Genomic DNA, 14948 nt, shown 5'->3' on the forward strand with positions numbered 1-14948 from the left:
TACTTGCTGGTTTGGTTTGAATATAGCCATTTTGAATGGAATTGCCTCAAATGTTAATGCTATTTTGAAAATGATGTAATTATAATTTGTCTTGTGTTTTGCAATGGAAGTATTATTTGAATTTTCTTCTCTGGGCTATGACAACAGAAAGGAACAAGTTGTGTCCGCATTGCTTATAGTTTAGACTGGGCGTGCAAGATGAATTGGGGTTGAATTTTGGAGCAGAATGACGGACACTTAAGGAATATATTTCATGGTGACACAGCTATTCTGTTTTTGTTTTCCCATTCATTATACCAGTCCTTGGGCACTAGAATGAAAACCGCTGCTTGATTGTTTAAAATAGATTCCTGCATATATGAGTTATATTATTGATTATACTTCAGGAATAACGCAGATAGAATGTACGTGCAAAAATGTATGTTTGTGTTATGTATTAATCCTGATCCTGATATTATTATTCCCTTCAGGCCACCAAGACTATATTTTGGAACCACTTTCCCTGCCAGAAAGTCCATGTGGCATTTCTGCTGAAGAAGAATCTCCAGCTGTGCCTTGTCTATTCTGTGAAGAATATTATCCAATATCAGAACAAAATCAAATTCTGAAACACATGATCACAAAACACAAATTTGTCATAGCAGAAGTCAAGCTGATTGCAGATTTTAGAAGGTATGTTGCCTTAAAATTAGGTAATAGATCTTAGCACAGAGATGCCATGATCTTATTCTAATATGTCGACCATTGTTTCTGCTGGTACACTACAAATGGAAGAAGAGGATTGATGAAGATCAGTGGAAACTGGAATGATTGGTTTAAATAAGAGAAATAATAACAGATAACTCTTAATAATCAATATACATGCAAACAATAAAATTATATTTTTTCATAGTTTTAGAATTGTGAATGTGAAAGTCCATCCCGGATATTATAGACACAGGACTAGAATTACTCGTGGTGAATATATGTGCCAAATAGTTCTAGTTATGAAAAAGTGGAGAGTTAGGCCATTGTACAAATGTAGACCACATTTTGGAATTTTAAACAAAATGTCCAAACTTAAAACTGAAGACCCAGAAGAGAAACAGATCTTTAAAATTATTCTATGAATTTGCACCAACTCTACATAGTAGTACAAAATGTATTTGGTTCTGATTTCTTTCTGACTTTCTGCCATTTTATATTTAAATTTCATCCTGTTAAAACAGGTGTGTCAAACTCAAGGCCCATGGGCTGGATCCAGCCCATGGGGTGCTTAGGTCTGGCCCACTTGGCTGCCCTGGAAGCATCAAAGGACCGGCCTGTAGAGCCTCTGCCAGTGAGAATGGAACTCAGGAGAGCCAAGTGCGGCCCTCCCAGGCCCTGTGTTTGGCTGTGACGACCTCTGCTAGCAAAAACGGAGCTCAGGGGGCTCACGCAGCCCTCACGAGCTCCATTTTTGCTGGCAGTGGCACCGCGGGCAGATCCTTTGCTATTTCCAGTGCGGCCCTGCAGGCCAGATCTAAGCATCCCATGGGCTGGATCCGTTTTTGCCGGCGGAGGGCTTCAGGAGGGCGTCACGTCCAAAAAGGGGCCCAGCAGGGATGCATGCGGTTCCACCTGAACTCCTTTTTCGCTGGCAGAGGGTTAGCAAAACGAACTAAAAACAAAACGAAAGGAGAAGTGTTTCCCCTTTTGCGTTTGAACATGCAAGAAGGGACAGGAAAGGAGGAAGAAAAAGAGGAAAGAAAATGAAAAAGAAAGAAAGATGGGAATAGAGCAAGGAAGGAAAAATAAGAAAAGAGGGGAAGAAAGTGGAAGGAAGGAAGGAAAGGAAGGAAAGGAAGGAAAGGAAGGAAGGAGATGAGAGTGAGGGAGGGACTGAGGAAAGTTCTTGGCTATCACAGGTGCCCCTGACATGAGTGGCGTTGAGCTGGGCACAACCATCTTGGCCATACCCACCCTGGTCCCCGAGGTCAAATACAACCCTGATACAGCCCTCAATGAAATCGAGTTTGATACCCCTAGATATTCAAACGTAAGTATTTTGGAGGTGATTTTAAACACAAACAAAAATAATTTAATAAGAAAACGTAAAAAATAACCTTAGTAAATAAATAGTTATCTGCCTATACAATAGCTCTTTTTCAAGCACCATTCTCACAGAATCTCTAGCAGGAATTATTGAAAGGCAAAAGGGAATATTAGACGAATTCCATCAACTAAATTATTCCCCATCTAATAAGCAGGATATACTAAATGCAGCTAGTCCTTGACTTGTGGCCACAAGTCAAAATTCTGTTACTAAGTGAGACATTTGTTAAGTGAGTTTTGTGCATTGTGTCTTGTGCATTGTAAATTGGCATGAGCAAATGGAATTTCCTACTTTCACTTCTGTTGTACAAATTAAAATATGTACCCAAATTATCTATAGTTTTCAAACAGATTTTTCTATATATTTTATAAAGGTCTACTAGGAATATTTGATTCATTTTTCCTTTTCTTGGCATATTGTATTTCTAGTATACATACATCCAAAAGTTGACTTCTTAGATAGAAGGGCCATATGGTAGCACATGGTATTGTGGCATATAGCTGGCTCCTGCACAACTTTTCATTATTTATTTTGTTGTATAATTAAACTGCTAAGTAAGGCTCAGCATTCATAATAGCATACATTTTTCAAATGCTTGGGTTGGGATGAAGCTTGCACAAAGGATCCATTTATGTTGTAGGCTTATGTCAAGACTTAAAGCAAAATAGACTTAAAGACCTTAAAGACTTAAAGCAAAAGAAAGAATGCAGACCAAATAAAATCCTTTAAATAGTTGGCTTATTCAACACAATAAGTTTCCCATGTGTTGGAAGAAATATCCTCCTGGGTTCATTTCCAAGTGGGAAGAAAGACACTGGAAACATGATGACTGATTGGAAGGATGGTTTAAAGGTGGACAGGACCACATGGTTTTGATGTCCTGGGCAAAAAAGCACACGGGTGAGAGAGGGAGAGAGATTTATAACCTCTGTTGGGCTTTGAACTTGCTTCCTGTTCCTGTGGCAAGAAATGTATCCTGATTGGTTGTCAGACTCCCATGGGGCCATGCAGGGGTAACTTTGCAGGTTGTCCTTTGAGTCCCAAGCTTGGTTGAATCTTGCTGGCTGATGTAATGAAGGGGCTTTGGGCAATTCCTATTATGGCTTAGTGGCTTTGCCCTGAAGGATCTTGAGTGAGGGCATTTGCTTATGAATAGACCTAGCCATCTCTTTATCTCTTAAGTGCTGACATCTGCTGTGGGCTATTGAGGAGGGTGGGGGCTATTAAGAGTGAGTCTGCTTCCTGCCTAAAAAACATGTTTCTCCATTTCTCATCCAGGGAAATATAATATTCTGCCTTTTTAATATTTCCTAGAGTATGTCATTCTTCTAGGAGAGGGGCGGGTGCTAACTTCCTACACATGTTTAAAAACAGGGTTCTGTGTGTAAGCTGTTCATCTGAAAAATGTTTAGCAAAGGATTCTCAATTTGTATCTTATCAACATGTTGGGTATATTATTATGGCTAAACAAAAGTGTTTAGTTTGAAGAAATGCCTTCATAGAAGACTAGTAGTACTAATGAAGTTTCCAAATACTGCAAGGAAAATTATTTGTTTAAATGTTAATAGAATTAATTAATTGTATAGTGAGACAATGATAGAGTTGTTTATAATTTTTCTTATTTTTCTCCCCTGAAGGTATGTTTTGTACTGGAAGAAAAGATTCACAGAACAGCCTATTACTGACTTCTGTTGTATAATAAGGACAAACTCTGAAGCAGCTTTAGGTAAGTGAGTTTTGTAATAGAAACTTTGTAGGCCTGATGTGAAAAATCCCTGTTTTTACTAATCACCACGTGACACATTGTCTACTTAATTACCTTACATGCAAAAACACCTGTTTGAGGACTTATGTACCATGAATCCTTTGATTTAGTCTTTGGCTGTGAAATACCATAAAGTTAAAGATATATGGATAGGATTGGGAAAGCCTAAATCATACTTTATTGTGATTCCCAAAGTACTTTAGGAATTGAAATGCAGCAGGAAATAGTCACATTTGGGGGCATATCTTCTCACCAATATCTATTTGGAAATCAAATAATTAAAATGAGTTAAGTCTTTGATCAGGTTTTGCACTTTAAGTTGAAAAGAAGAACCCATGGAGAAAGAAATCAAGATGTTCAAAACTGAAGAACAAAGAAAGTCCAGCTGTCTACTGAAAAAGCACCTTTGGGACAACTGTGACACGGAGACTGAAATCTCCCTAGATTTGCCTGGGGTAGGCAGTTGCAAATGGATAAGGGCTGTATTGATCTGTGATAGGAAATAGGCCAATAAACTTGGAGACTTATTCTTTGGATAGATTAGAGAAAAGTAAAAACACTTTATGGATACCTAAACTAAATCTCTCACAGCAATCTTAGTGTCTTCTTGCCTGCATGTACCTGCTATATGTCTGTACACATATTAGCTAATCTGACTGTTCTTTTAAAAGGAACTATGCCATCTATATCTTGGAGGATCATGGATTTCTTTTTGAGTCCTCCCCATCTCCATGAAGAGATTGCTTTATGAAAGACAACCAGCTGATCCATCCATCAGCCTTTTTATACAGTACAAGGCCATCTGATGATGTTCTGGAAGCGAAGCTGTTTCGGAAGGGCCCAAAGGAATTGTGGCCCCTCCCAAACTGGGGCCTGCTTCAGAAGCCTCTGTGTATGTGGTTAGGGCATCGCAACTCAATCCTGAAAGCCTGACAAGCTCTCCTCTATTTCAACTTATAGCTGGCCCATTAAGGAACAAGTCGTTTTGAATGCCTTTGTTTCGCTTTCTAATTTCCCAGGATTTAAATATATTTTCAGTTACAGCTTCCTCTTCTGCTCTTATCTATATGGGAGAGTAGGATGAGCGACCCCTTCATCCTTTCATATTTGCATAATTTGAGGCCTCAATGCAATGTCTCATTTAAGACGTATCCTAGTATACTAACAAAAGTTACACATTTTGCTTTGATACTTATCTTTACTTTGTAACAGAGGATCAGGATGATTACTTTCTTTTATGTGATGCCTTACCTGAAGACAGAGAACTAAGGGAGAAACTTCAACAACAAAGACTGGTAAGATACTATTTTGTTTAAATATATTGAGATTGTGAAATGATTTATACAGATAAAATGGAAGTCAACAACTCCTAGATCTTCTCTTTCAATAGTATGTTACAGACTGACCATAACAGTTTAATAAAGAAAATTTAGCCCAGTGGCTATATCACTATGTTTTGGGTTCTTTTTTTAATGTTTATAGATACAGTGTTTTGTGTATATATGTGTGTGTGTGTGTGTGTGTGTGTGTGTGTGTGTGTGTATGTTTTCTGAGGTTCTCGCGGGTATTTGTATGTGGATCTTTGGTTGTTCGGGTTTTCTCCCGCGTAAGATTCAAAGTATCTAGGCAACGTTTCGATGAAGTCTCATTCATCATCATCAGGCCTCTGTCTTCGGCTCTTGCTTCTCGGAGTGATGTGAGATTGCAGCTGCTTCTTCCTTCCAACTGCCAGTGGGGTGGGACTTGATTGGGTGGGGGCTTGGCTGTGTTCTGATTGGGTGGGGGTGTCTTCTCATTGGTAGGGGCCTTATATTTTATGAATAATAATGTACATGTTTCCTAGTATATCTTGATGGGACTCATTTTATCAATGGCTAGGCAATAAAAACAGAAGTTAGAAATATGGAAATATAAGAGAAGGATCAATTTTATAAGGAAAGTTTATTAAAATGGATAAGTAAATATTATTATTATAAGACCAATACCAATGTAATGAATATTATGGTAAATATTATAATTATTATTTCTCAAATTATTTGTAAACAGACAATGCACTGTTTAAATAGAAATGAAATTTTTTATATGTCATAAAACTTTTCAAAACAAACAACCAAAAAAGAAAGATTTTTGCTCCCTTGGTCTTCTTTGAACTGATTTGTGCATGTGTTTGTGTTTTACCATTTTCACTGAATAGAAATGGAGAAATGGCAATTCAGGCAGAGTAAAAGAACAGAGCTCAACTTTGTGAATCTTTCACAAAAACTATTCTCAGAATGGTGCCTCTCAGCTCATTGCATGATTTGTTCCTGATGAAATAGCAGTGGAGTTGTTTGTGTGAAGGAACAAATGGTGTGGAATTTTCTCATTAGTGAATCTCTGTTTTTGCAGCCATTGAGAACTAGACATGCATATGTAAAACTAGTCTTCAATGGTGTTCTACCCAGTCATCCTCTTCCTTTGTAAATAAACAGAAGCAGCAAGAATGAAAGGTCAAGGCTAGTAGGACATTAGAGGAGAGAAACTTTGGTTGATGGAAGCAGATCAGACCTTTATAAACAACATGAATAGGCTTGAATTATTTCTGTTCCCATTATCAAAATGGTCAAAGGCAATGTGAATAAATGGGAGTCTTACAGAGATATTATGGTCATTTTGATGGCTTTGAGTTTTTCTTTTGGGATAGAGGTTTATCTGTAAAGCATTTTAATTTCAAGTACCTTACAGTCTTTATATAAATCTAAATATCTTCAGCACTCCCGGTTGCGCATTTCTTGATCATTTCCTATTACTGAAATATAAATGATTTATTCCTTTGGTTTTACATGGCAAAATATACCTTGATTCTTTCACACTCAGTTTGTTGCCCAAAACAACATGTAGCTAAGCACTGAGTACCGAGCTGTAAAATCCAGCAAAAGCAGTAAAAAAATAAAAGCAGGAAATAAAAACAGTACTAAAAATAGTGGGATGCCTTTTTTGCTTTTAAACATATTTTTAAAAGTATAACATCGATTTATGTTTGTGCATGTGGGGATTTTTAATTTGCATTGACATGCAGTGATATCTAACACAATACAAGACATACTTTTTCTCCGTTACAATCCCTCTGTGGTAAATAGAAAGGCACCCTACTTTTATTCACAGCAATCCGCCTACTTTTCTAGCTTCCATTGACAGACATAATAACTAACTTGTTTTGTAGATGAAGTCCATCGAGTCATATTTGTATAACAGATCTTCTAACTATTTTTAGGATTTAATGGAGTTGGAGGGTTCTTCAGTTTGCATTCAAAATGCCTAGTTTGTTCAGTCTTTATTTGTTTCTGTTATTGCAACTTTATACTATAGGAATATATTTACTTAATAAATAAGAGCAAAAAAATTTTTCCAATGGTCAAATGATATTGCACCACTTATTATACAATATATTACAAGAATATGTTGTATATAGTTTAGCACAGTGCAACATTGTATTATAATAATGGAAGAAGCAACATTTTTTTAGGAATACTTGCAACAGGTTCTTATTAAAGATGTGACGGAATATTTTGTTTTTCAATCAATAGAAAAGTATTCTGGATCAACAGCAGCAAGAAGGATATGATGAAGATTTTCATGGCATATGCATATTTTGTGACCACCTTTTTTTGGGTAACAGGTTAGTACCGAACATTTTACAGTGGTGTTTTTATGTTCATGAGCTTCCTAATTCTGGATAATTGGGGAAAGTTCAGATGGGATATCACAGAACAGTTTTCAGATGTTGTTATATTATGCTTACAAATTAGTAGCCTATAGCAAAAGTGCAAAACATATGACTCAACAGCTATTGGCTTTCATTGATCCTTAGCCATTGACTTTACCCGATATGGGAGTTGTAACCCTATGGGAGTTACAATTTGCCATATCTGAGGACAACATAAAATCACAGAGTCTAGTGGTCTGTTTCATGCATTATTCCATCCAATGCTCCTAAAAAGCTTCTCCGCACAGAGGTGAATCTTGTTTTTAGGAATTTGCTGAGAACAGCACAGAGGAGCCAATCTGAGCTCCAGGGGGAAGGGGTGGGGGGTGTTGAGGTAATTCCCCATTAGGAGAATGAGCGCACACAGGGAGACGTAGCGAGAGTAGTGAAGAATAACACACAACCAGCACACAGATACACTGTATAGTAATATGTAGGTTTTTACTTCCAATAAACGTTAAAGCAAAGTCCAACAAACAGTCCAAGTCATTCACGGTTAAACCAGTCAGTTTTCAGTCCAGGGATAATCCAATAACAAAGTCTAGTGTCAAAAACAGTTCAGTAAAAGACTCACATCAAATCCCAGAATAACGATGATCAGCAACAGTCAGTAGGGAAATGCAGGAATGGCAACAAACTCAGCAACAACAGAACAGAACAACCCAGGTTTCTAGCTCCATGTTATGGCTGTTTGAGGAACCACACCCAATTACAATTTTAGCATTCCCTTAAAGAAACAGTATTAAAATGTCTATTCTGGTTTATATATTTCCAACCCAACTGTTAGGTGACTTACATTCCTAACATTCTCCCCTTTGGGTAGGACAATATATACAAACTTACATTGTAAGTCCATAATCCTCACAGCAAGCCTTATGCTTTACAGAGTCTTGGGCTTTTGTAAAATGATCTGCGATGTTATTTTCTGACATGCAGTACTCCAGTTTAATCATTTTACTTTGTACACATCGTCTCACATTTAAATATCTTAGATCTGTGTGTTTAGATCTTGTCTTAACAGCAAGATTGGAAGCCATCTATTGCTGATTGGTTGTCTTCATAAACAACAATAAAATCTGCTACATCAATTCCCATATCAATCAATAGTTGCTTATAATAAACTAAATTTGTATAGAGATAAACATGAGAATTCAGCCTTCATTGTTGATAGATGTTTCTGTCGAATAGACCTCCATCCAATCAACACCTTTCCTAATAATACTACAGTACCTGACGTAGATTTACATGTATTTATGTCTGTAGCGAAACTTGCATCAGCATATGCAGTTCATCTTTAGGCTTCAAATACAATACATAAGGCATTTTTTGTTTCAGATATCTTAACACACGTTTAGCAGCTTGCCAGTGCCTTTCAGTTGTCTCAGCATTAAAACCTCGCTAATTATCTGGCCTTGACCAATTACTGAGATAAGATAAACTACCAATCAAGGACTGATAAATGTTCTTATCAAAAATAGGACTTTGAACATCACTATGGCTAAACTCCTGGATCATAGGTGTTTTAGCCGGTTTACAAAGTTCCATTTTAAAACTTTTTAGTAATTGGTTAATTTTATCTGCCTGTGAGATTTTGTATCCTCCCCTAGTTTTATCTATTTTTAAATCAAGATATTGTTTAATTTCATCTGTTTTATCTTAAATTTCTTTTCTAATAGTGAAATTATCTCAGTAGCTTCTTGTTCAGTTTTGGTGGTTAATGCTATGTCATCAGTGAACAATAGCAACAATGAAACTACACCATCACTTTCTTTTTTAAATAAACATGGATCAGCCATGCCAGCTACAAAACCTATCTTAGTTAATTCCTTAACTATACACTGATTCCACTCATATCCTGATTGTTTCAAGCCATAAAGACTCTTTTTCAATCTCCAGCAATCAGTTGTATTATCATTTTTGATACCTACAGGTTTCTTTAAATATATAATGTGTTGCAACGGTGCATGGAGATATGCCATCTCTACATCTAAATGAATTACAAGGTATTTTTCCTTAGCTGCCCACACTAAAGCTGCTCTTGGTTGCTCCTATGGGTTGACATTGTGTGCTCAGCTCCCTCGGCACACTGGGGTCTGATTAAGCACTGGGGCCTGCCTAATGTCAGGCCTGCCTCTGTTCAAAACCCCAAAAAGATAACCCCCAACTCAATTGAAATAGAGACGAGGTACTTTTACTAAGTTTGAAATGAAAGCAGTGAAAGCAAGGCAATATCTGATTCAAAAATTACAGATTCAAAGTTTCCCCAAACCCCTCCCCCCAGATTCCCTTGCTGAATGGCCAATCAACATCCAGTATGATGTTGTGTGAAGCTCATCTTCAGGTATTTCGCCCATCTGGAATCCTAGGATAGGGACTTCCGGTTCTTCCATCGCATCGGAGCGGAATCTGTGCTCTGTGCGCACTTGTTGGAGGGTCTTGATTGCGACCGGAACCACCCTGGAGGGGTGGTGAGAAAGGGGGGACCTCTTGGAGGGTTGAAGGGAGCTGCATCTCCCCACCCTGACAAGATAAACCCCCTCCAAAGACAAGTTGCAGCGGTGGTCTAAAATGGCCACTGTGAAGATGGGAGGCAGCCCAGGAAACTAAGACTGTGCTGGAGCAGTGAAGTTGTGAGTGGTGTGTGAACCAGGCAATATACAGGGACATTAAGGTACCCCAGAATTAAGAAATAAAGAACTACTTTTGATGAAAGTATGTAAAAGCAGTGACCAGAGAGTGAGAAGAAAATTTGAACTTATGAAATTGACTTTGAACATTGAAATGAATTAATTTGATGGTGGAAAATTTAGAGGAAAGTATCTGATTACAAAAGGCTTGGAAATTAAACTGGATAATAATTGGATTTTTGGCACTAAATAGTAATTGAACATGTTAAAAAGAAGTAATAGCTAATAACTAGAATTAGCAAAATTAATAAAAGTTTTAAAAGAGAAAAGTGAAAAGAATGGGTGAAACGTGGAAACAGAACTGAGAACACCACCTAATGGGACAGGAAAAATTTCAGTGACTCTTTGAAAACTGCTTGATCTTTCTGAAATTGGAATTTAAAAGTAAATAAGAGGAATTCCACTATAATAAAATAAAAACCCTGAAAAGTAAAATACTAGAATACTACAAGGGAAAAAGATGCGTGAAGATATTGCCTTGGATTATTTGGTGACTTTGGGAAAAAGTTAGAAAAAAAATGAACAGAAGGAACCTGGAAACAAAGACTTATGGATATTGATTGTTGAAATTAAATATGAGACGCTGGTTGAAATAAACTACTGGACATTTGGATTGGATATAATTATCAAAGGCGGGGGGAAGGAGGAGTGTACAAAATGGGAGAATTATATGCAGAAATGAGACTGGAACTACAAGATATGAAGGAAATGATAAAAGAAAGCATTAGAAAGCATGGAAATGTACGGTATTATACTACAAAAATTAGAAATGGCAATTCAGATTGAAGAAGAACAAAGAGAAGTAGAGGGGGAGGAGTTAAACAAAGAGGAAAACAGCTTCAAAGAACAAGTGGAACAACGAACATTAAAATGGCGGGAGGGGGAAATTAAAGCTAAAAATTTGAGGTTTGATGTTATAATTAAAGGGGGAAATTTTTGGAAAGCTAAACAAAGGAAAAGGAAACAGCAGAAGAGGGAATTACAGAGGAAAGTTCGAGAGAGGGAGGGGGACAAAATAAATTATAGGGATAAGAAATGGAGGGAAATAATAAAGGGAAAACGGGGAATCAAGAGAAAGGACCAGAAAATGAAGGGAGGCAGAAAGCAAACAAGAATGAAAAGAAATTATATAGTCAGAAGAGTGAAAGACAATGGGTAGAAGAATAGGGAGGTAGATTCTGCAATGTAATTTGTTGTGGTATATAAGAATAAGGATTTAAAAATAGATAAGACTGGAACTGTTTTTTTTTTTCTCTTTAAGGATGATTATTAAACAGGATATAGATTTTATTGAAATAGATATGGAAATGGGAATTTATTATAACAATATTAACTGATATTTAATAAAGCAAAGAATAAAGTTAAGATGAATTATGAGAATTCTAACGGAAAGGTTATTATGAAATAAGATATGAACGGGAATTGGATAAAATAAGTGTAATGAATTTAATATTTGAGAATATTTAAAGGAAAATAGAATAAGTAATAATGTGATATGAAATTGAATAAGAAAGATGAATATGTAACTATGGTCATGTTTGTATTGATATGTAAAAACCTGGAACCACACTGTTTGCCAAAAGAGATGTTTTTTAAAATGTAAAAATATTTTTTTAATTGGAATCCTAGGATGATTGTCCCTGACAGGGTGTAAATTCCACTCAGCAGCACAATAATTCTTGAGAGCAAACCTCTCTTTTCGTTCACATGGGATTTCACCTCCCAAGCTCACTTTCCCATCTCAAATGCCCCCCTCCACCGTTACTTTGGCAATCAATAGCAAGCATGCATCAAAGTAGAACCCCATGCTGGAGATCCAGCTGATAGTTGTTTACAGTAAAATTAGAAATCCAAGCAAAAGATAGACTACCTTCCTTCTAGCACAGGGGTGGGCAACTATGGCCCTTTTATGAATTATGGACTTCAACTCCCAGAATTCCTGAGCAAGGTTTCAAGCCTTGCTCAGGAATTCTGGGAGTTGAAGTCCATAATTCATAAAAGGGCCATAGTTGCCCACCCCTGTTCTAGCAACACTGCTTAATTCCAAACATTATGGTTTTCATTTGAATATATTTAATTGTGTCCTAGAATGTAAGTAGAAGGGGGTAAAAAAGAGACACCTGTATTCTGTTTCTTTTATTTTGTAGGTCAGTTCTTCTCAATCACATGGCAAAAGATCACGCATTCAATATTGGATTGCCAGATAACATTGTGAACTGTAAGGAGTTTTTGAATGTTCTTCAAAAAAAAATCGACAGGTACCTATTTGTATATAGCCAAGAATTAAAACGGCGCTTCCCAAATCTGGATAAATTGCCAAATTGGAAAAAAGTGACATAGGAAAGGATAGCCCAAGCACAGCCAGGACATTCCAATTTATTTAAAGTGGTTTACTAATATTGGGTAAAAAGGATCTTCTGATAGAAAAGTTTGAGAATGAAGGAAAATGTTTGGAAAGCACCAGGGGTGGGATTCAAATTTTTTAACAACCGGTTCTGTGGGTGTGGCTTAGTTGGTGGTCATGTGACTGGGTGGACATGGCTTGGTGGTCATGTTACTAACTGGGTATGGCCAACTCAACATCACTCACATCGAGGCACGCATCTCCTTGCATGGCCTCTTGTGACTGTGGGGATGCTGCAACAGTCATAAGTGTGAAAAGGGGTCATAAGTCACTTTCTTCAGTGCCATTGTAACTTTGAATGGTCACTCCATACAAGCAAAGTACCAGCAAAGAAGGGGGAAAAAACTCCAGAGACATTCCTGAGACAGGAAGTCTAGTCCTGCCAAGAATGTAATATGGGTTAATGGAGAGGCAGTTTCTGTAAGCAACACCAGAATGTTTCCTTCCTGCCTTCCTTACAGGATTAAGCCAGTAATTTCTTCTAACAACCAGTTCTCGGAACTGCTTAGAATGTTAACAACCTGTTCTAGCGAATTGGTGTGAACTGGTAGAATCCCGCCCCTGGAAAGCACTGAACTAAAGTATTTGCTAGATAAGGGGTGTGTGATATTAGTTTTGTCTATAGAGATTCTCAGTCATCCAAGTCATGATTGTCCCAAAGGTGCTTTTTCAAGAGGCACCTGGACTTTCTGGTTTTTCTTTGAAGACATTTCACTTCTCTTCCAAGAAGCTTCTTCAGCTCTGACTGGATGGTCGGGAATAGAAGGATTTATACTGCTTGCAGAAAATTGGCCATTTGCATTCTTTTAGCAAGTCATTCAGGCCGCCTGGAGATTTATCTGTGTCATCAGGGTCACCTGATTAGTGCAAATGGGTGTGGAGCAGTGGTGGTATTCAGCCGCATCGCACCGGATCTGGAGAACCGGTAGCAAGGATTTGGCATGGGTCGCCGAACCGTAGTAAGTTCTGGCTGGCCACGCCCCTGACCCAATCACCCAGTCACTGCTGGCTCACTTGCCCCGCCCACCCGATGCTCACTCACCCTGCCTGCCTAACACTCACCCCTTAAGGTATTTCTTTTTTTCCGTCCTGACAATCAGCTGTTCATAAAATCAGCTGTGCTGGGATTCCCTTGGCTGAGACCCAGGAGGGAGAAAAAATGGCAAAAAATGGAGTGAGGGGCTCAGTCCCCCCTCTCCATTTTTTGCCTTCCTGAGCCCCAGAGGAGCCTTCTGGGAGCAAAAACGCACCTTCTGAGGATAGAAAAGTCCCAAAATGGAGCGTGGAGGGTGCTGTGCACCCCTCCCACGCTCTGTTTTTTTTCTTCCTGAGCCCCAGAGGAGTCGTCTGGGAGCAAAAATGCCCCCAGGCTTCTCTGAGGCCCAGAAGGCAAAAATGGAGGGGAGGGGGCTGCAAAAAAGCAAAAAAAAGCAGAAGCAGCAGCCACCAGGCCAGGCCCATAGAACTGGTAATAAAAATTTTTTGAATCCCACTACTGGCAGTGGAGCCTTCTTGGAACTGTTGAAAGGACCGGTTGTAGACTGGAGATAGATGATGGCATATCCCTCCCCCTGATGACACAGATAAACCTCCAGGTGGCCTCAATAACTCACTAAAAGAATGCAAATGTCCAGTTGACTTCAAGGAGTATAAATTCTTCCATTCCTCACCATCCAGTCAGAGCTAAAGAAGCTTCTTGAATCAGTAGTGAAAATGTCTTCAAAGAAAAACCAGAAAGTCCAGTTGCCTCTTGAGAAAGCACCTTTATGGTATTAGTTTTGTTTTATAATGGTAGCTTTTAAATTTAAAAAATGTATATATTTATTTCTCTTTTTTCTTCACTTGTTTAATAAATAAAAAGATGAATTATCACTGTTCTGAATGTTATATCATTTCTGAAACTCTCTATTACTGATTTTCCTGACACCTATTTAATCATGGAAGGATTTGGGAGGCTTTTAACATTGCTGTGGGTAGTGATGTCACAGCACCAGCACCAGCACCAGCAAGGGAACGGAGAACTCCTTATCCTGTGCTGGCTTCTGCACGTTTGTGGGCTCTGGAGGCAGCCAAAACCACCTTGGAGGGGTGGTGAAGCAAAGGAGAAGTGCTTTGTGAGGTTCCAAGGGAGAACACAATTCCCCTATGGAGCCCCCAGACTATTACTCTCTAAGCCATGACACAAAGAAGAGGCAGCCAAAATGGCCACCACACAGCTGGAGACAGCTTCAACCTAAGAAAAGTGCAGGAGCAGAGTTAGTGACAGTGTGGAA

At 38.2% G+C, this 14948-nt stretch overlaps 1 protein-coding gene across 1 annotated transcript in view; it reads left to right on the forward strand.

Moving 5' to 3' along the window:
* ZNF277 (zinc finger protein 277) overlaps positions 1 to 14948 on the forward strand; it is a 52413-nt gene that overhangs the window by 20940 nt on the left and 16525 nt on the right. Inside the window, exons 2-6 of the mRNA XM_087933997.1 lie at positions 471 to 672; positions 3712 to 3800; positions 5052 to 5134; positions 7406 to 7497; positions 12419 to 12529. Coding sequence (XP_087790123.1) covers positions 471 to 672; positions 3712 to 3800; positions 5052 to 5134; positions 7406 to 7497; positions 12419 to 12529 — 577 coding nt within the window. The remainder of the gene's footprint in view (positions 1 to 470; positions 673 to 3711; positions 3801 to 5051; positions 5135 to 7405; positions 7498 to 12418; positions 12530 to 14948) is intronic.

This window comes from Pseudonaja textilis, chromosome 5 (genome assembly GCF_049901715.1).
Source record: "Pseudonaja textilis isolate UNSWEBS1 chromosome 5, rPseTex1.2, whole genome shotgun sequence".
NCBI lineage: Eukaryota > Metazoa > Chordata > Lepidosauria > Squamata > Elapidae > Pseudonaja > Pseudonaja textilis.